This window comes from Thamnophis elegans, chromosome 7 (genome assembly GCF_009769535.1).
Source record: "Thamnophis elegans isolate rThaEle1 chromosome 7, rThaEle1.pri, whole genome shotgun sequence".
Classification (NCBI taxonomy): Eukaryota; Metazoa; Chordata; class Lepidosauria; order Squamata; family Colubridae; genus Thamnophis; species Thamnophis elegans.
This window is the reverse complement of record NC_045547.1, coordinates 74,679,125-74,701,384: the sequence shown is the minus strand read 5'-3', so window position 1 is coordinate 74,701,384 and position 22,260 is coordinate 74,679,125. Positions and strand designations below refer to the sequence as shown.

General features: G+C 47.8%; 1 protein-coding gene across 1 annotated transcript; it reads left to right on the top strand.

Moving 5' to 3' along the window:
• The first annotated feature begins 4,920 nt into the window (after positions 1-4,920).
• On the top strand, positions 4,921-17,946 carry LOC116511489 (cyclin-dependent kinase inhibitor 1-like). The gene is made up of 3 exons (XM_032221556.1): positions 4,921-5,155; positions 14,873-15,297; positions 17,770-17,946. The coding sequence occupies exons 2-3, from the start codon at positions 14,925-14,927 to the stop codon at positions 17,835-17,837; spliced, it is 441 nt and encodes a 146-aa protein (XP_032077447.1). The 5' UTR covers positions 4,921-5,155; positions 14,873-14,924; the 3' UTR covers positions 17,838-17,946.
• Positions 17,947-22,260: the final 4,314 nt, after the last annotated feature.

Below are 22,260 nucleotides of genomic sequence, written 5' to 3'. Positions count from 1 at the left end.
TTCGGCTTGTCGTGCTTTAAATGGTCGGAATTCTTCCGCTACCTTTTCCGCGGGCCAACCCCTCAAAACCCATGAAGCTACTTGGGATAAGACGGGGTCAGCCTTTGTGCAAGCTGCAACATCCGCGGCAGAGACGGGAAGGTCGGATTCAGCAATGGACAAAATAGAGAGAGAGGGTACGTGGGCTGTGTCCGTTTGTGGCAAGGGGCAACGGCTCAGGGCGTCTGCGTGCCCTAGCTGCTTACCCGGACGGTATAACAGCGTATACGAATACGCCGTTAGAAACTCAGTCCAGCGTGTCATGCGGGGAGACAAAATAGGGGGGGTTGGCTTGTCGCCTGCCAGTAGCCCCAGGAGCGGCTTATGATCCGTGACAAGGGTAAAATTCCTACCATAAAGGTAGTCATGGAATCGCTTAACGCCGGACACTGCAGCCAAGGCTTCTTTATCAATTTGGCTGTAGTTCCGCTCCGTGGAAGAAAGTGTCCGGGAATAGAAAGCTATGGGGGCCTCTGAGCCGTTCGGGAGGGCATGGCTCAGGACCGCCCCTATGCCATAGGGAGAGGCGTCACATGTCAAGACTAGGGGCATCCTATCACTATACTGAATTAGGACTGCCGACGAAGTTAAAATATCCTTTATAGCCGCGAACGCGTGCGCTTCACGGCTACCCCATTTCCAGGCCGCTGACCGATCAAGCAGTCGGTGTAGCGGCTCGGCTAGCGACGCCTTGTGGGGAATAAAAGGGGCATAAAAGTTTAAAAGCCCCAGGAACGCCTGCAATTCCGCCCTAGAAGTGGGTGCAGGTGCGTTTTTGATGGCGGCCACTTTAGAGGGAGTGGGGTGGATGCCTTGTGCATCGATAAGAAATCCCAAAAATTCTACTTGGGAAACAGCAATTTCGCATTTGCTGCGCTTTAGTTTCAGTCCTGCCTCCCTAAAACGTATAAAAACCTCCCGCAGTATTTTCAGGAGTTCCGAGTGGCTAGGGGCTGCAACCAGGACGTCGTCGAAGTAAGGAACGACGCCAGGGAGCCCGTGGAGCAACCGCTCCATGAGGCTCTGAAAAATCCCCGGGGCCACCGAAACGCCGAATTGGAGGCGGCGGCAACGGAAAGCCCCGCGGTGGGTGACAATGGTCTGGGCAGCAGCCGCATCATCATCTACGGGGAGCTGCTGGTAGGCCTGTGCCATATCTAGCTTGGCGAAAATACGGCCTTGCCCTAAGGAGTGGAGTAGATGTTGCACTACGGGAACGGGATATGGATTTGCCTGCAGGGCCAAATTGATGGTCGACTTATAGTCGTCACATATCCTCACCGATCCGTCGGGCTTGACCGGGAGGACTATGGGAGTTTCCCAACGGGCGTGATCTACGGGCTCGATTACCCCCTGCTCTATAAGCTTATCAAGTTCAGCGTCTACCTTTGCTCTCAATGCGAAGGGGACCCTGCGTGCCTTCAGCCTAATGGGTGCGACCTGGGGATCGAGGCAAAGGGAAATGGGGGTGCCCTTATAACAGCCCAATCTCCCATCGAACACATCTGCAAACTCGTCTAAAACACTATCTACGGTGCGGGGAACTACCCTGTACACTCCTTCTATGGTGAGACCCAAGGCGGGGAACCAATCCAACCCAAGGAGAGCGGGCAGGTCATTCCTAACAATTAAAACTGGAAGTTTTCCTTTAAAATTTCCGTATTCCACCCGGATGTGGAATATTCCTGCCGTGGGAATCCCATTTCCCTGGTAATCTAGAAGGGAAACCCCAGCGGGGCGCAATTTACTCTGGGGAACCCTGGGGCAAAGGCGGGAAAACAAAGCCCAAGATAGAAGGGAACGGGAAGACCCAGAGTCCACCTCCATTCGGCAAAGCTGACCTTCGAGACGGACGGCGGTGCTAATTTTGCGATGGCCGGCGGGAACATGAGAAGCCTGGTAAACCACACAGTCGGCGCTGGAGAGCTGGTAGGTTGAATGGCAGTCCTCAGCTCGCCTCGCAGAACGTGGTTGTTGGCGGCCTTGCAGTGCCTGGCGCTGGTCGCTGGGCTGCATGAACAATGGGGCTGGCACGAGAGCCCGGCAGACCCTGGCGAGGTGTCCTTCTCCTCGACAACGGCGGCAGACGGCGGAACGAAACGGGCAGGATGCGCGGCTATGGCGGCCGCCGCAGCCGCGGCAAGGAGCGTTTGAGACTGGCTGAGCGGGCGTCGGTGGTTGCTGGTGTGGCCTCCGCTTTGGTTGCGTCCTCATTTGTCCGACGGTTTCCTCCTCCTCATCTTCCGAAGGAGAGGGGTCGTCGACGAGGTTCGTCTGGGTGGAAGGCCCCGCAGCGGTTTGCGCGGGGGTTTTCAGCTGGAGGCGTTCAATGTCGGCCGTGGATTGTTCGGAGAGCTCTGCTGCTCGTGCGGTCTCCACGGCTTGCACCAAGGTAATTTTGTGGTTCCGGAGCATACGGCTGCGCAATTGCACGTCGCGGACCCCGCATACAAACTGCTCCACGAGGTTCTCCTCCAGGTCTGCAAAATCGCACTGAGCAGCCACTGTGCGCAAAGCCTCTAGAAACTGGCTGATGGATTCGTTGGGCTTCTGCACTCGGCGGCGGAAAGTAAAACGACGTGCGATCAGAGAAGGTGAGGGGGCGTAATGGTCCCTCAACCTGGACATCAGCTCATCCCACCCAAGTTTGTAAGCTGGCCTCGGGGCGGCCAGAGCTCTCGCAGAGGCAAACATGGAAGGCTCACAGCAGGACAAGAAGAAACTGCATTTCTCCTCGTCGGTCTGTGCCCGGTTCTTCGACGCGATTAGATAACACTCGAAACGCTCCATGAAACCGTCCCATGATTCTCCGGCAGATCCAAACGGCGCAAAAGGAGGAAGCGATGATGCCATTGTGGTATGAAGCCAGAGAGGGAAGAAGACGGCAAAGAAAATTTTGCGTTCGCTGCCGGAGTTCTCAGCCTGAGGAGCGGGTTCGTGCTGCTTCAGATGCGGTGGCAAGCTGGCTTGTTCTTCTCCGTGGTCGCGGGAATCTTATCCCACCTTCGTCGCCAGTTTTGCATCTTGGAGCGAAGGAAGAGGACGCGACAAGAAGTGTAGCAAAGCAGTAACCTTTATTCGAGCATAGTAACTAGGATTCAACGTGGCGTGGTTCGCGCCAAACATTTATACCCCCAGGTTTGAACGAGGAGCCAATGGGCCGTCGAGTAGCTCGACCAATCGGGGCGAGGTTTGAACCGGCTCCGCCCGGGAACCAATCAGAAGAGAGGTACTTTATTCCCGCGCTAGTATTCAACAATATCGTCCTGCAGATGACATATATGTTATTGTTGGAGCTTCTACTGGATTGGAGACAGGCGATGGTACAAATCAGCCTCACATGGAAAAAGCATGTTTTATACAGGTAGTCCTCAAGTTACAACTACAACTGTGCCCAAAGGTTTTGTGTTGTTGAGCAAGAAATTTGTTAAGGGAGCCCCGTTTTACGTCTTTTCTTGCCACATTTGTTAAGTGAATCATTGCAGTTGTTAAATGAGTAACAAGGCTGTTAATTGGTTTCCCCGTTGACGTTGCTTGTCAGAAGGCCGCAAAAGGCAATTCCGTAACTCCGGGACAATTGCAACGGTCATAAATGTGAGTCAATTATCAAGCATCCAAAATATAAATCCATAATCATGGGGATGGTAACAAGAAGACCGTGTGAAAAACAGTCTTTTTTCAATGACACCATAATGTTGAACGCTCACTAAATATTTTAAGGTGAGGACTACCTGTATTACTACTGGGGAGGAAAGCTATGGCACATCTAGACAACCGACTAAAATGCAGAGACATCACCCTGCCAACAAAAGTGTGTATAGTCAAGGCTATGGTTTTCCCAGTTGCAATGCATGGCTGTGAAAGTTGGACCATAAGGAAGGCTGAGCACCAAAGAATGGAGGCCTTTGACCTCTGGTGCTGGAGAAGACTCCCGCGAGTCCCTTGGACTGCAAGGCGATCCAAACTGTCAGTCCTAGAGGAGATCAACCCTGACTGCTCTTTAGAAGGCCAGATCCTGAAGAGGAAACTCAAAGACTTTGGCCACCTAATGAGAAGGAAGGACTCCCTGGAGAAGAGCCGAATGCTGGGAACGATGGAGGGCAAAAGAAGGAGAAGGGGACGACAGAGAATGAGGTGGATGGATGGAGTCCCAGAAGCAGTCGGCTGAGCTTAAATGGACTCCAGAGGATGGTAGAGGACAGGAAGGCCTGGAAGAACATTGTCCATGGGTTGATGGGTCAGACACAACTTCGCATCTAACAACAACCTGTCTTTAGCTATTTTTGTTCTGAAGGAGAATTCGTTATTTTTTGTTTGTTTGGCAGCCAAACCTTTGAATGAAAATCCTGGAGCCTCCCCATCCCCAGTCCTGATCTGAACTGCATGAATTCCTTTTCGCCTCCTGGGATCTGTTTTGTTTCCCCACTCCGGGAACGGTGATATCAATTCATGCGGGCAACAACAACCACAGCCCCAAATCGGGATGTTCCCAACCTACTCCCAGCTGGTTATTTCCGCCTCACCTTCTTGTAAATTTCTCTTCCCTTGAGGCTTGTGCAACGCTTTGCAAAACGACCCACCCCCACCTCCCTCCCTCCCTCTCCAGGCGAGTGCGTTGCTTTTTTGTTTTTGGCTCTCTGCTTTGCTTTATTTGGCAAAAGTTTCCCAATCCTGGAAGGGGGGTGGGAAGGGGGTGGGTGGGTGGGAAGGAGTCACGTTGCAAATCCACGTGCCACCGGGGGCTTGGCCCGGAGCCCGGAATGGGAAAGTTTAATCAAGCGCGGAGCAAAGCAACAGATTTGCAAATCTGTTGCAAACCCCCAGGCGGGGTGGAGGGGTGGGGTCGGGTGGGGTGGGGGACATAGTGGGAGGGGAGTGGCAGAAACGACGAGGAGTAGCCGAGCGAGGAGGAGGAGGACGCGAAGGAGGCAGCGAGCCCGGCTCTCTTCTCCGCCCGCCGCCTGAAGGACCGCGGAGGGGAAGGTGCTGCGGCGGCGCCCCGCGAAATTTGAAAGTGGCCGGGCTTCTTGCTGCGCGTTGCGCGGATCCCCAGCGGCTCCGGATCCCGCCGTTCCAGGAGGAGGAGGAGGAGGTGACAGAGGGGTGCGGCTTGGAGGTGAGTAACTGAGCCCCCCCTTTTTTTGGCACGGTCCCGCGGCTGGAAGGAAGGGAGATCTGGGTGGTAGCGCCGGATCAGCCGCAAGGCCGGTGTTGGGGCCACCCGGTGGTCTTAGGGGAGAGTAGGCTGGGGATGGGGGGTGAGGCGGCGGTGGGAAACGGTGGTGGTGAGAGGGATCCCAGGGCCAGGGGAACGCGCCCCCCCCCACACCATTGAGTTCAATCTTCTGCTCTTGGCCACGATAATGCCAGCTGTGGACTTTGAAGGCTCCTGCAATAAAAGAAGAGGAGAGGAGAAGATAGAGGATAGAAGAGAGGAGAGGATAGAGGAGAGGATAGAGGAGAGGAGAGGATAGAGGATAGAAGAGAGGAGAGAGGAGAGGAGAGAGGAGAGGATAGAGAGGAGGATAGAGGAGAGGAGAGGATAGAAGATAGAAGAGAGGAGAGAGGAGAGGAGAGGAGAGAGGAGAGGAGCGAATAGAGGAGAGGATAGGATAGAGGAAAGGAGAGGAGAGGAGGAGAGAATAGAGGAGAGGAGAGAGGAAAGAGGATAGAAGAGGGGATAGAGGAGAGGAGAAAGGAGAGGAGAGGATAGAGGGGAGGATAAAAGAGAGGAGAGAATAGAGGAGAGGAGAGGAGAGAGGATAGAAGAGAGGAGAGGATAGAGGAGAGGATAGAGGAGAGGAGAGGATAGAGGATAGAAGAGAGGAGAGAGGAGAGGAGAGAGGAGAGGATAGAGAGGAGGATAGAGAGGAGGAAAGGATAGAGGAGAGGAGAGGATAGAAGATAGAAGAGAGGAGAGGAAAGGAGAGGAGCGAATAGAGGAGAGGAGAGGATAGAGGAAAGGAGACGAGAGAGGAGAGGAGAGAGGAAAGGAGAGGATAGAGGGGAGGATAAAAGAGAGGAGAGGAGAGAGGAGAGGAGAGAGGAAAGGAGAGGATAGAGGAGATGAAAGAAGAGGAGAGAGGAGAGGAGAGGTGAGTCTTCTTAAAGCCTCCACTGATGAAGCTTCCACAACTTCTGAAGGCAACTTCTGTTCCATGGGTTGATTGTTCTCACTGTCAGAAAAGTTCTCCTTATTTCCAGGTGGAAACTCTCCTTGATTAGTTTCCATCCATTGTTGCTAGTAGGGCCTGCAGGTGCTTTGGAAAAATAGCTCGACCCCCTCCTCTCTGGTGCAGCCCCTCAAATATTGGAAGACTGCTATCATGTCTCCCCTGGTCCTTCTCTTCACTAGACTAGCCATGCCCAGTTACTGCAATCATTCATCATATGTTTTAGCCTCCAGTCCCCTAATCATCTTGGTTGCTCTTCTCTGCACTCTTTCTAGAATCTCAACATCTTTTATATGGTGTGGTGACCAAAACTGGGTGCAGTATTCTAGGTGTGGTCTTACTAAGGCTTTATAGAGTGGTATTAGTTACCTCCTTTGATCTTGATTGTATCCTTCTGTTAATGCAATCCTTCTGTTAGGATTGTGTTGGCTTTTTTGGCTGCCACCGCACACTGCCAACTCATATTTAACTTGTTGTCCACTGAGACTTTAAAAATGTTTACATTTTTAAAAATATCCAATTTACCTACCCACTCCAAGATTCCCTGGTCACCTCCTGAAAGGTCTAACCATGCCTGATTCTGCTTAAGTTTTTCAAGATCAGTTGAGGTCGGCTGATGTCAGTTGGTGAGACCACACAATCTCTCTCTTTGAGAGGGGAAATTTAAGACGACTCAGTGATCTTGAAGAGATGATTCCTTGACACTTGACATCTGGATCTTGCTTCTCAAGCAGTGCAGTTAATAATAACTGGGAATTGTAGGAGCGGGAAGCCAACAGACCTGGAGGGCACCTGTTGGAGAAGGCAGGTCAGAGACCAAATAAATCTTCTGCAGGCAGTTGCACTTCAGGAGAAGGGAGCCAGGAAAGACAAGTGGAGTCCTGCACACCATGACATCAAGATGAGTATGATGTCATTGTGGCTTCTCATAACCTCCCCGGAACGCAGGGAATTCAAGTGTGGGACCCTTCTGCAGGCTAGATCAGCGGTGTCAAACTCGATTTCATTGAGGGCTGCATCAAGGTTGTGTTTACTTATTTGTGTTATTTATTTATTTATTCATTTAGTTTATCAAACATTTACGAGATAACATGTATAAGTAGGAACATGGACATGAATAAGGAAATGAATACAAATAAATGGGGAGAGTAGGACAGGGACAGTAGGCACGCTGGTGCGCTTATGCACACCCCCTTTACGGACCTCTTAGGAATGGGGTGAGGTCCACAGTAGACAGTTTGAGGTTGAAGCTGTGGGGGTTTGAGGAAGTAACAACAGAGTCAGGTAGAACATTCCAGGCGTTGACCACTCTGTTGCTGAAGTCGTATTTTCTGCAATCGAGTTTGGAGCGGTTAACCTTGAGTTTGCATCGATTGTTTGCCCGAGTATTATTGAAGTTGAAGCTGAAGAAGTCATTGACAGGTAGGACATCGTAGCAGATAATTTTGTGTCCTATGCTTAGGTTTGACCATAGGCGGCGTAGTTCCAGGTTGTCCAAGCCCAAAATTTTGAGCCTGGTGGCATAAGGGATTCTATTGTGAGTAGAGGAGTGGAGGACTCTTCTCGTGAAATACCTCTGGACTCGCTCAATTGTATTAATGTCTGATATACAGTGTGGATTACAGGCAGACTAGCTGTATTCGAGAATTGGTCTGGCAAAGGTTTTGTATGCAGTACAATGTTACCGGAGAAGAAGCTTCACAAAATTAGGTTAACAACTCTTAAACTCTTTTTGGCAATGCTGTTACAGTGAGCTCTGGGGTTGACCTTGGGGGCTGAGGATAGCATGGCCAGGATGGGCATGGCCAGCTTAATATCCGTTTTTGCCCGTGACAGCCTCCTGCAGCCCTCTGCCAGCGAAAACGGAGCTCAAAACTACCCAGAAGTGAAAATAGATTTGATTTCCTAACTTCCCTTTTTCTTGGATTTCCAGGCTTGGATTATCCTTACCTGGAGATTTCCTGCCAAAATCCCTATTGGCGAACCAGCTGCGTTTACAGGAACCCTCCTGTAAATGCAGCTGGTTTGCCAATGGGGATTTTCTAGGGAGAAGGCGTGCTTCCAGAACAAAGAACCCAAATTGACCTACCAGTGCCTTGGATGACCTGTTTCAGGGGCTTTCCAGGTGATTCCACCACTTCCTGGTTAGCCTAAGATTCCACGTAGCTTAAGAAGAAGCAGTTGAAGGTGGCCATGGAGATTCTTAGTCATCCAAGTCATGGTTGTCTCAAAGGTGTTTTTTCAAGAGGCAACTGGGCTTTCTGGTTTTTCCTTGAAGAACTTTGTCTTCTCACCCAAGAAGCTTCTTTGGCTCTCAAAGAAGCTGAAGAAGCTCTCAACCAAGAAGCTGAAGGAGCTTCTTGGATGAGAAGTGAAATGTCTTCAAAGAAAACCCGAAAATCCAGTTGAAGGTGGGTTCTAGGCTGGCAGCCTTGCCCAGACACAGTGGCCTCCAGAGCCATGATCTCCAAGTGAATTAAGGATATCTTCCACCACTCTAGGTAGGCACATAACTCCTTTGATTAGGGCAGTAAATCTGGTTCCACCACAAAACCGCGGTAGACTAAAGCGCGCTCGACGAAAGCGCGTATGTGACGTCATCACAGCGCGACAAAAACAGCACGCTGTGACCGGTAAACTTAAAATTAATGCGTAAATCTAAACCTAACCCCCCCAAACCTAACCCTAACCCTAACCCTTAACCTAACCCTAAACCTAACCCTAAACCTAACCCTTAACCTAATGCTAAACCTAACGCTAACCCTTAACCTAACCCTAAACCTAACCCTAACGCTTAACGTACCCCTAACCCTAACCCTTAACCTAACCCTAAACCTAACCCTTACCTTTATGTGAATCGGCTTGCTTTAATTTTATTTTAATTTTAATTTAATTTATTTTTAATTTTATTTGTCGCGCTGCTGATGACGTCACGTATGCGCTTTCGTCGGGCGCGCTGTAGTCTACCGCAGTTTTGGCGTGCCACGGTAAATTTAATCTAATCCAGTGTTTCTCAACCTTGGCAACTTGAAGATGTCCGGACTTCAACTCCCAGAATTCCCCAGCCAGAGAATGCTGGCTGGGGAATTCTGGGAGTTGAAGTTCGAACATCTTCAAGTTGCCAAGGTTGAGAAACACTGCTCTAATCAATCTGTTTGAGGAAGTTGCATCACATTCTCAGAGACTCTTCCCATCCTCCTTAAAATCTTTTTAGACTGTTGCCTTCTGGCAGAAGATACAGAAACAATTAAAACTAGGACCTCACTTCTTCTGAATAGCTTTTATCCCAGAGCTATCATTGCACTCAACAATGAACTAAAGGGCCACCATCAGTGAGCTGTTGGACAGCCCTGCTTGATCTGTTGTGTGGATACTTGGGTGGTTTAGGGGGTGGGGAATTTTTTGGTAGGTGGGGGTGTGTTTGGGGATTGTTATGTGTGTTGGGCCTGGTCTCTGGGTGTTATGTGGATTCCATTGTATGTGTAAAATGCACAAGGTGGCGCAGTGGTTAGGGTGCAGTACTGCAGGCCACTTCAGCTGACTGTTCTCTGCAGTTCAGCGGTTCAAATCTCACCGGCTCAAGGTTGACTCAGCCTTCCATCCTTCTGAGGTGGGTGAAATGAGGACCCAGACTGTGGGGGCAATATGCTGACTCTGTAAACCGTTTAGAGAGGGCTGAAAGCCCTATGAAGCGGTATATAAGTCTAATAAATAAATAAATAAGTAAGTAAGTAAGTAAGTAAGTAAGTAAGTAAGTAAATATACGTACAATGACAATAAAGTAAAGAAAGAAGAAAGACGGCATGCGATGCAAGGAAGCCAGCTTGGTCTCGTGGGGGACACACCATGCTAGAAAGTGGGGGGTTGTGAGTTCAAGTCCCACCTTAGTATGAAAGCCAGTTGGGTGAGTTTGGTCCAGTCATTATCTCTCTCAGCCCAACCTCACAGGGTTGTTGTTGTGGGAAAAATAGGAGGAGGGAGATGTTTGTCACCTAGAGTTATTTGTAAAAATAATATAGATGGGATATAAATAAGGGAGGGAGGGAGGGAGGAAAGGAAGGAAGGAAGGAAGGAAGGAACATTTTGACGTGAAGGAGTGATAGAGTTGTGCCTGGCACTAGCACCATGTTGGTGAACCTGCGTGCACCGTTGCCAGCTGCTCTTCTGGTTTCCAGCTAGTTTTGATGAGTGCTGGAGCACCAGAAAATGGCCAGAAAAATGCCCCCAAAACAGGCATCCTGGTCTTTTTGGCCTGTTTTCAGGCTGGGTTTTTTTAGGGCATTTTTGGCACAAAAACGGCCTGAAAACGCCCCAAAAACGGCTTGGAAAATGGCCATAAAGGGCCAAAAAAACAGGCATGAGTACACATTCCAGTTTGGGCACTTGGTGCCGAAAGGTTTCGCCATCACTGCACTAACACCTTGAATGAGAAAAATCAAGGTTTGTCGCTTTTGACAGTCAGGCAATTTACCTGCTCTTGGGAGGTTCTTCTGTAGCGCAGGGGAAGGTGGTGAGAATCAGTTTCAGTTACTGTTGCTACTCAAGTATTACTCCTATGCTTGTTGTCATGGCAACCCAAAGCAACAAAAGAAGGGGAGCAGCATCCTGCTAAATCCGGCAGGGCTTCTCTGTTGGTAGACAACCACGAGCTCAGGTGCCAGGAACCAACATTGAGGGATAGAATCAAGATCAGGTGAAGTGTTAATACTACTTTATAATGCCTTGGTAAGGGCACACTTGGAATACGGCATTCAGTTTTGGTCGCCACGATGTAGAAAAATGTGGAGACTCTAGAAAGAGTGCAGAGAAGAGCAACAAAGATGATTAGGGGACTGGAGGCTAAAACATATGAAGAACACTTGCAGGAACTGGGTATGTCTAGTTTAATGAAAAGAAGGACTAGGGGAGACATGACAGCAGTCTTCCAATATCTCAGGGTCTGCCACAAAGAAGAGTGAGTCAAACTATTCTCCAAAGCACCTGAGGACAGAACAAGAAGCAATGGGTGGAAACTAATCAAGGAGAGAAGCAACTTAGAACTGAGGAGAAATTTCCTGATAGTGAGAACAATTAATCCGTGGAACAGAAGTTGCCTCCAGAAGTTGTGAATGCCCCAACACTGGAAGTCTTTAAGAAGATGTTTGATAGCCATTTGTCTGAAACGGTATAGGGTTTCCTGCCTAGGCAGGGGGTTGGACTAGAAGACCTCCAAGGTCCCTTCCAACTCTGCTATTATATTGTATTGTAACATGTCCCGTTTACGTCTCCCAGTCCCGCTGCTTTCCTTCAGAACCACCTCCCCCATGAAAACAACGCGTCCGGGATTCAAAGCCGGGGCCGCGCTCCCGCGGGGGATATCGACTTTCGCGGGCTGGCGCGGAGCTGCGCGCTTGGGCGGCCGCGCTTCACGTCGCCGGGGCGGGGAGTTTCCCGCCGCAAGAACCGCGAAGAGAAAGGGATGGCCCGCTTGGGCAACTGACGAGCCCGGCCCCTCGGAAGCGCCGCTGGCTGGCTGCGCAACCGCTGGCGCCCTTCCCTTCCCTTCTCGACAGCCTCGACCGCGCAGAGACGTTCTTCTCCCAGCCCGAGTGGAAGCACCTTCAGTGGCCCGGCTGAGCTTGCCTGGCTCTGGATTTGGGTCCTTGGATGGGGAACCACCAGGAGATGCCAGAGGGAGGCTAAGCTGGGAAGGACTTTGAAGGCACATCATCTTCCCAGCGGGTTCAGCCAGAGCCGTTTTCAACAGCTGGAGGGTGGATCCGGAGCGGCAAGAGTCAGGTTGGAGCCCCAGAAACTTGGGGGGGAATTTTGTGAAAGGCGGGGGGGCTGTCCTGGAATGGGAGAGGGCTTCATGGGGTGATCGGTGACTTCGCAAAGCCATGAGCGGCAGGCTTGGTTTTATTTTTATTTTTTAAATAATGTTTATTGAATTTATTTAAACAAAAAAACAAAACACAAATTTCCACTCATTACAGCCAGTCCGTTTCAGTATCATTAATATCATTCATATTTACATAAGTTCTATTTCTACATTCTCTAATATACTCTATATTATATAGTCACTTAGAATATAATAATATAATTATTTTATTATTTATTATTTAAATAAACTTATATACCGCTTCATAGGGCTTCCAGCCCTCTCTAAGCGGTTTACAGAGTCAGCATATCGCCCCCACAGTCTGGGTCCTCATTTCACCCACCTCGGAAGGATGGAAGGCTGAGTCAACCCTGAGCCGGTGAGATTTGAACCGCTGAACTGCAGATAGCAGTCAGCTGTAGTGGCCTGCAGTACTGCACCCTAACCACTACGCCACCTCGGCTCTTATAATCATATTTTCAGTTCTATACAGTGTTATCATACTTGTTGTAGATAATACTTAATTCTTATACAGTACCTTGTGTCTATCGTCCAACCATTTATACCAGTGGTAGTCAACCTGGTCCCTACCACCCACTAGTGGGCGTTCCAGCTTTCATGGTGGGCGGTAGGGGTTTTGTCCGATACTGAAGGACTTTCCTTTTTTTTAATTTAATTGACTTTTTAAAAAAAATTCATAGCATTATTTAAAAACATTTTCATTAGGTTTTCATAAAATCACCATTACTGTGGAACCGGTGTGGTTAGAAAATTTTACTACTAACAGAGATACAAAAGTGGGTGGTAGGTATAAAAAGGTTGACTACCCCTGATTTATACCATCTGCTCCACACTTTATAATACTCCAATTTGTTTCTATCTTCTCTCTATAGGTTTATTTATTTTATTTATTTATTTATTTTGTCAAATATGTGCCAGGTAACAGGTATAAAGTATAAACATAGACATGAACACAGGAAATGGGGACCAAAGGGAGCCAGGAAAGACAAGTGGAGTCCTGCACACCATGACATCAAGATGAGTATGATGTCATTGTGGCTTCTCATAACCTCCCTGGAACGCAGGGAATTCAAGTGTGGGACCCTTCTGCAGGCTAGATCAGGGGTGTCAAACTCGATTTCATTGAGGGCTGCATCAAGGTTGTGTTTACTTATTTATGTTATTTATTTATTCATTTAGTTTATCAAACATTTACGAGATAACATGCATAAGTAGGAACATGGACATGAACAAGGAAATGAATACAAATAAATGGGGATAGTAGGACAGGGACAGTAGGCACGCTGGTGCGCTTATGCACGCCCCCTTTACGGACCTCTTAGGAATGGGGTGAGGTCCACGGTAGACAGTTTGAGGTTGAAGCTGTGGGGATTTGAGGAAGTAACAACAGAGTCAGGTAGAGCATTCCAGGTGTCGATCACTCTGTTGTTGAAGTCGTATTTTTTGCAATTGAGTTTGGAGTGGTTTACCTTGAGTTTGTATCGATTGTTTGCCCATGTATTATTGTGGTCGAAGCTGAAGTAATTGTTGACAGGTAGGACGTTGTAAGAGACTTGATTTGGTCATCATCGTCCTCCCACCCACCACCCACCCCGTCTCAAGACAGGGCCAGCTGGCTGATCCACCCCAAGGGAAGGAGAAGGATGACAGGGATGATGTCAGTTGGGGGGTGGGGGCAGGATGAAGGCATCCTGAATGTTCAGCCCTAAGATAAGAAGGCTGGGGGATGAGGGGGAACCTTAGGTTATGGCCAAAAGTGTGGAAGTGGTAGTTGTGATAGTGGGATTGAAATGTGGAGTAATGTAAACAATATGATGATGATTAGTATGATTGTTACGATTATTATAAGCAATAATATATCTTCATTAGAAGATATGTTAGGAGGGGGAAATGAATAGAATTATTATTATTATTTAATCTTTAGTGAGATTCACAGCCTTTGCGGCTGGTTAGTAGTTCAACAGCTCGAGTCCTAACCAAGGACCTAGGAACTGATTATTATGTGGTTAATCTTTGGTGAGATTCACAGCCTTTGGGGCTGGTTGATAGCTCAACAGCTCGAGTCTCCTTCTCTTCTTCCTCCTTCCTCCTCCTCCTCCTCCTCCTTATTATTATTATTATTATTATTATTATTATGTTAATCTTTGGTGAGATTCAAAGCCTTTGGTGCTGGTTGGTAGCTCAACAGCTCGAGTCCTAACCAAGAACCTAGGAACTGTTAAGGTAACATCGGAGGATATAAGCTGTTCCAAGTAGGGAGGGATATTAGAATGTGGAGCGAGGGAAGAAAGGAAAGGGAAGCGAAAGGAAAGGAAAAGAAGGGCAGGAAAGGGAAGGGAAAGGAACGGAAGGACTCCTTAGTCAGTGGTTCCCAACCTTTTTTTGGCCATGCCCCACCTAAGCATATCTAAAATCCTGATTGCCTCCCCCCCTTAACATATAAATCTTACTTTACTCAAAAAGTAAACCCTACTCATATGGAGGAAGCCTAAAAAGTTGGTTTAAACAAGGTTCAAATTGCCCCCATTAAAAATCAAATTTCCCCCCTCTGGGGCCTGGCGGCCATGTTGGATACCACTAGTCTAAGGCAATATTTCTCATCTTTGACATCTTTAAGAAGTGTGGACTTCAGAATTCCCCAGCCAGCAGGTTGTAAAACACTGCTCTAAAGTATTTCCCCTACTACCAGGAGTGGAGAATCTCGGACACTGAACCTCAGTACTTAATCCCCTTTTGTGAATCAAAGAAACCAAAACTGAGTTTGTTTTCTTCTCAACAGGTCCTGGGTATTTGACGCTCTTTTCAACGATAGGCCGGACGGGAGAGAGAAGATGGACCTGATTTCAGCCAAAACAGCCCCCACCAGGAGGAATCTTTTTGGACCAGTGGATCACGACCATTTGCTGCAGGAGTTCCAGAGCATGATGAGGTCCAGCATGGAACAGGCGAAGCAAAGGTGGAACTTCGACTTCTCCCAGGACGTTCCCATCATGGGTCTCCTCCAGTGGGAAGAGCTGCAGGGCCACGAGGTCCCCGCCTTCTACCACACGCACGTGGCCCGGGAGTCTCGCCCACCTCTGCAGCCCGCGAACAGGACTGTGGACAGAGAAGGGAAAGTTCGCCTCCTGGGGAGAGAGGCGGAAAGAGGCAGAGCGATCAAAACTGTGACACTCGGGAAGAAGCGAAGACAGACGTATTTGACAGGTATGTAGATCCAGGCGCCGTTTTCAGTGCAGGCTCTTCAGATTCAGGTTGCAATTCCACGAGCTGAAAGGGTAAATGGCAGGAGCTGTTCTGACCTAGGCTTCCCAAAAGCATGAAGCCGACTCCTTGTCCCGATAAAACCCCTTTTATTTAGTTTAAAAGAGGGGTCTCCAACCTTGGCAACTTTAGGACGTGTGGACCTCAACTCCCGTAATTCCTCAGCCAGCATCTGCTGTCTGAGGAATTCTGCAAGTTGAAGTCCACACGTCGTAAAGTTGTCAAGGTTGGAGACCCCCTGGTTTAAAGTGAATTCCTCTCCAGCAAGAGATTTCAAGATTTCAAGAGATTTCACAACTACAGGCCTTTATCAAGCTTGGAGAGCTGCCAGGCCGATATCTTCCAAAAGCCACTCCGTAGCAGACAATACTTGGCAAGAAGTCAGGAACAGATCTTCACCCTCATGAATTGAACTAACCCGACAAAAACCCTTTTTATTAATTGACTGAATTCTGCTCATTCCCATCTAGCAAAGTCTTTCAAGGGAGGATTTACAGTCATAGACCTTATCTGGCTTGGAGAACTGCCAGGTCGATATCTGCAAAACTTGGCAAGAGTCTCGGAGAGTCACAAACAAATTAAGCGAACTTATTGTCTCCTGCAAACTCCACTCCCCTTTCGCTCCTCTTTTATTTCCTCTGGGAGGGGCCATTCATCGTCTACCTGTGGCCTTACTCCCAGGTTGACATCTGTTCTTTAGCTGTTCCCTTCTCCAGGCAACTCTGTGCATGCACACACTGGGAACAGGCTCCAGCTGTTCTTCTGCCCCACTGATGTCTGACTCTGAAGGCAGCTGATAACTGTCAGACGGCCCTGACCCCCTCTCTGCCTCTGACACAGAGCCCTCATCAGAGCCTTCCAGAGACTTCAGGATTGGCCCAGGTTCCTCCCCAACCTCCTCACTCCTCACTACTGCAACGTGCTCTACATGGGGCAGCCCTTGAAGAGTATTCGGAGACTTCAGCTTGTCCAGAATGCAGCCGCGCAAGCGATCGTGGGTGTACCTCGGTTCACCCACGTAACACCTATCCTCCGCGAGCTGCACTGGCTGCCTATTGGTCTCTGGATACGCTTCAAGGCGCTAGTCGTTACTTATAGAGCCCTTCATGGTATTAGACCTGGGTACTTGAGAGATCGCCTGCTGCCAATTATCTCCACTAGACCGATTAGATCCCACAGATTAGGCCTCCTCCGAATCCCATCCGCCGGCCAGTGTCAACTGGCGACTACCCGGAGGAGAGCCTTCTCTGTGGCTGCTCTGACCCTCTGGAACGAACTCCCCGTGGAGATTCGAACCCTCACCATCCTCCAGGCCTTCCGCAAAGCCCTCAAAACCTGGTTGTTCCGACAGGCCTGGGGCTAAAGAACCGTTGCCCCCGTCTCGAATGGTATGACTGTTGTGAGTTTTAAATTATATATTGTTATGTTGTTGTTTTTTAAATCTTTTGTCTGTATCCCCCTCCCCGGTTCGAGTTGTGAGCCACCCTGAGTCCCCTCCGGGGGAAAAGGGCAGCATATAAATTTAATAAACTGAACTGAACTGAACTGAACTCACTGTCCAAATCTGCTGCCAGCTCCACTGGCCGCTGGCGGGGCACAATAGGAAGCATGAACAGGAACAGCCTACATTTTTAAAAGGGGGCCCTGAAGATTAAGATCTTAACACCTGGCCTTGGTGAGGTCCTTAAGGTGGATTTCAGTCCTGACTCTGCATAGAGAGGTGGATTAGGGATGCCCCCATCCAGGGTGTAAAAGTCACAAGAACAGGAAAGAGGTTCTGTTTTCTTGATCTCTTTGTTCCCACCTAATGAGCCTTGGTGGCGCAGTGGTCAGAACGCAGTACTGCAGGCTAATTTTACTAACTGCAGGCTGCCAGCAATTCGGCAGTTCGAGTCTCACCAGGTTCAAGGTTGACTCAGCCTTCCATCCTTCCGAGGTGGGTAAAATGAGGACCTAGATTATTGGGGGCAAGAGGCTGACTCTGTAAACCGCTTAGAGAGGGCTGTAAAGCACTGTGAAGCGGTATATAAGTCCAAGTACTGTTGCTAATGCTTCTTTTGCGTTTTGCAGCATGTAATGATAGTCCTACCGAAAAACTCACCTACCATATTTCCCCAAATATAAGACCCTCCCCAATAAGACAATTTGTGCTCCGAAAGACGCATTAGGGCTTATTTTCAAGTGAGGTCTTTTTTGTTGGTGTTGCAACGGACGTACAAAATGCATCCATTTGTCTGACTATCTTAACTGGGGCTTATTTTTTAGGTAGGGTTTATTTTCCCCTCCCATCTCCTTTTTCATAAGATTTCCACCCTGTTCACTCTGGAGAAACCTTTCCATGTATCCCTTCTTGCCGTTACTTGTTGGTGTGGATTTTTATTTATTTACTTATGCAATTTTTTTTTTTTTTTGCAGATTATTATACAACAAAGAAGCAGATCAGGACTGATATGCAAACACCTGTAAAGAAATTGGCCTTCTAAACTGTTGGATCGCTGCCCAGTTGTTGTTTTTTTCCCTTAAAAGAACTTCCAAGCTTATACAACATCTCATAATGATCTCTACTGATAACTAACCCTTTGTAGCTGCGCATAGAAGAACGGTGAAAATGGAAACGGTTATTAAAAGAACAAGAAACTCTTAGGAAGTGGCAGTCCCGCCAAATAAAAACTGAATAGCTCAGGAAACTTTAAAAAAAATAAAATAACTGATTGTCAAGTCTGAAAAAGACCGATGGCAGCAACAATCACATTTCAGAAACAATTGCTTATTGTATTATTGTCAGAAGCAGCTGAAATACTGAATATGAACAAATGGGGAGCAGCATTCTACCACTTTCCATGTTGTATTTTTAAATCTTGTTTCATGTGTATTAGGTTTTCATCTTTCAGCGCAAAAAGCAGAACTGTTCACCAGCTTCGTGAATTTAAGTTTTGAAAACGGAATCAGAATATCCATTTCTCAATTTGCACCCAACTATTACTTAAGGATGAGGGATGCCGTGGCTCAGTGGCTAAGACGCTGAGCTTGTCGATCAGAAAGGTCGGCTGTTCGGCGGTTCGAATCCCTAGCGCCACGTAACGGAGTGAGCTCCCATTACTTGTCCCAGTTTCGGCCAACCTAGCAGTTCGAAAGCATGTAAAAAATGCAAGTAGAAAAGTAGGGAGCATCTTTGGTGGGAAGGGAACAGCGTTCCGTGCGCCTTTGGCATTTAGTCATGCCGGCCACGACCACGGAGACGTCTTCGGACAGCGCTGGCTCTTTGGCTTTGAAATGGAGATGAGCACAATCGGGAAATACTAGCACATATGTGCGAGGGGAACCTTTACCTATTACTTAAGAAGCATGTTCATCCCCTTTCATTTCCATTCAGATGTTACCTATTTTACCATTTAGTACAGGTTCCTGACACACACACGAAAAGGGTAGAGTTTGGTCACACAATTGCTAGCGCATCTTGATTCATTTTTTCCTCAAAATGCTGTAACTTGCAGCTGGAAAAACCTAGGAAAATGGATTTTGCAGCTTGCTTTCTGGAAGTCCTCTGTCCTTCGAACCAGATTTCTTTTCATAGCAATATGTCTTGATTGCAATAGATGGTTGTTTAAATATCCCTGGGCAATATGTCTTTAATCGTATATGAGTGTTGTGGGCTTTAGTTTTAGTAAAACCTGGCTTAAAAGCAGACAAAGGTGGAATAATACAAGCCTGGCCATGTTTTGATAAATTGATATTAAACTATGAATTGGCTTTATTCAGTTGTCTTCCGGAAAAACGGCAGATGTCCCTCCGATTAAACCGTAAATCCTACATCATATATTCTGTGTTACGTTTTGTCATGAAATCCCTGGTTTTGGAAGACTGGCACGATGGTACGATATAATATGAGTGCTTTTGGGCTATTGGATGTATAATGGGTGTGGAAGGTTGGATCTTATATTGATAAGGCTTCAGATATTTTTCCACAAAAATCTGAGTGGCCATTAGATGTCAACATAGAGCTAGAAACCTTGAACATTTTGCTGCCATCTCCTGCTTATTCCGCTCCAGTCCCTCTAATCTTATGAAAATCTTTGATGCTCCCATTGCCATAGAACAGTGTTGGTGAATCTTAACGGGAGCCCGTGCGGGCGGGCATGCTAGAAACGAGAAGAGAAACTTCCCGGTGTGCATGCCCATGCCGGGAAAATGATCTTCCAGTTTCCAGCACTTGCATACACACCAGCCATATGGCCTTCTGGTTTCTGGTATGCATGCATGTGCGAAGACTAGCAGGCCGGCACACATGTGCGCACCGGAAACTGGAAGACCATCTTCCCGGTGCGCACATGCACACTGGGTGGCTGCTCCTCCAGTTTCCAGCACTTCCATGCTGGCTGACACACCAGAATCCAGAAGAGCAACAAGTCACGGCTCGCGTGCCCGGAGAAATAGCTCCGCGTGCCACTTCCAGCATGGGTTCCATGGGTTCGCGCACCGGAACCTGGAAGTGCTATGGGCGACGGCTCTCGTGCCCAGAGAAGATGATTCTGCTTGCCACTTCCGGCATGCGTGCCATGGGTTTGCCATCACGACCATAGAATATTGTATGAAAACAAATCAAATGAAAATCACATCGGTAAGTAAAGTGACACTGCGTAGATTGTATATTCACAGAATGGATGTCATTCATCTGCTCTGTGTTATTTCAGAAAGTTTTTTTAAAAAAATTCTTAAAATGTCATGCAGGGAGAAAAATGGGCTCTCCAAGACAGCTGAGTGAAAATTAGGGCAGCGCAGTGTCCTCCAAAACTCTATTCACACACACACACACACACACACACACACACACACACACAGAGCCAGCGATGGTGCTGTCCTTATTTATTTCAAAACAAGGAATGTTATTGGTGGATTTCCTGCCTTTATTTCTCTTCCCTCTTGAGCGTCATTTGCTGGCAGGAAACCCGTCAGTCTTCTTAAGTTGGGCTGGGCAAGATTGGAAGCCTGGGAGGATTCTAAAGAAGGATCAGTCTGGCCACCTTCTCCAGTGACCCAAACCACAAATGGAAAGCTCCAGAGGTTGAAGCAGGAGGGATGTGCATCACGCAGGCTATTTCTGGATTCTGGTCTGGCGTTTTTGTAAAAGAGTGCCAAGCCCATGTTCTGAAATAGCTCAGATTATGGAGATTATTTAATCATCCAAGTCATGGTTGTCCCAAAGGTGCTATTTTTTTCCAAAAAGCAACTGGAGTTTCTCAGGGGTTGTTTGTTTGTTTGTTTGTTTGACAATGTTTCGCTTCTCATCCCCAAAAATCATCTTCATGAAGACGTTTTCTGGATGAGAAGCAAAACCTTTTCAAAGGAAAAAAACCAAGTATAGCCTTTTGGAACAAGCATCTTTGGCACAATCCAAGGGACAGATAGACAGTGTTTGTGTGACAGGATGAAGCAGAAGGGAATGATCAATCATACAATAGTTTTGGAGTAATCAAGAAATCCAGGTGATCTCATGGCTGGTGTTACCCAGAAGCAGCTTCTACACAGCCATTGGGACCACACAATGGTGATCGGTTGATAATGGATATGACAGTCATCACCAGGCTCACCTGTGGTCAGAAAATAATGCAATCACGGCTACTTTGCTTCATTCTAACCCCAACAAGAATGTGTTCTGACCTAGGCTTCCCCAAAAAGCACGAAGAAGATTCCTAGTCCCGACAAAACTCTTTTTATTAAAGGAATGTGAATTCCTCTCATTCGCACGCAGCCAAGGCCTGGCAAACAGTCTTTCAAAGGTGAAGTTATGACCACAGACGTTATCTAGCTTGGAAATATGCCATGTAAATATTTTCCAAACGCAATGCTGTGCAAGGAAAGACTTGGCACAGAGTCTCTGAGATTCCGGGACAGATCTTCACACTCCTGGAACAAACAAATGAATGAATTGCCCACTCCCCTTTCGCTCTTCTTTTATTTCCTATGGGAGGGGCCATTCACCGTCCACCTGTGGCTTTACTCCCAAGTCGCCCCTGATTTCTTAGCTGTTCTTTTCTTCCGGCAGTTCTGGCATGTGCACACTGGGAACAGGCTCCAGCTGTTCCTCTGCCTCATTGCTGTCTAGCTCTGATGGCAGCTGAGAACTGCCAGACGGCCTTGGCCCCCTCTCTGCCTCCGATGCAGAGCCCTTGTCCGAGCCTTCCCCAGCCTCCAGGACTGGCCCATGTTCCTCCCCAATCTCCTTATTGCATGACTCTGCTGCCAGCTCCATTGCCTGCTGGCGGGCCACAACAGAAGGTTTGCAGGTGGGAACAACTTCAGGCCATCTTTGAAACAGCTCGCAAAGCGAGCATGCGCACACACGGCGAACCAGTAATAAACGTCTGTGAAACCCACCTCTGAGATAGATGGGATTAATCCAGGTTTCTATAATTTAGTGTTTCTCAACCTTAGCAATTTTAAGAAGTGTGGACTTCAACTCCCAGAATTCTCCAGCCAGCATGGGGAATTCTGGGAGTTGAAGTCTGCACATCTGTAACCTTCTTAAGCCATTCTAACAGCTAGGGGAGGGCTAAATTATCCAGTCTATGAAGTGTGTGACTTGAGATGAACTCTTAAGAAGAGTTAAGAAGGGTTTGTCCATCCAGCTTCATTGTTTTAACAAAGTTCACTACTCAATTTCCGTTGTGCATCACATCCAGAGGAGCTACTAAAGTTTCTCCTAATGTTTGAAGATATTATTATTGTACGAGATACTAAACGTGTTTCTAAATTGCATTCTGCAGTGGGGATTGCGGTATTTAATACTGTAGTAAGGAACTTCTGTTAATGCTCCTGGGTGATATCTCTTGCTTACAACCTGTGGATGCTTTCAATAAAATTTTGATTTCTCCAACATTGTATTGATGCTGATTTGTAGTCTACCGG

Coding starts and splice junctions, on each gene's coding strand:
- LOC116511489 (XM_032221556.1), top strand. CDS start 14,925: ATGGACCTGATTTCAGCCAAAACAGCCCCCACCAGGAGGAATCTTTTT. Junction 15,298..17,769: donor AAGACAGACGTATTTGACAG/GTATGTAGATCC, acceptor TTTTTTTTGCAG/ATTATTATACAACAAAGAAG.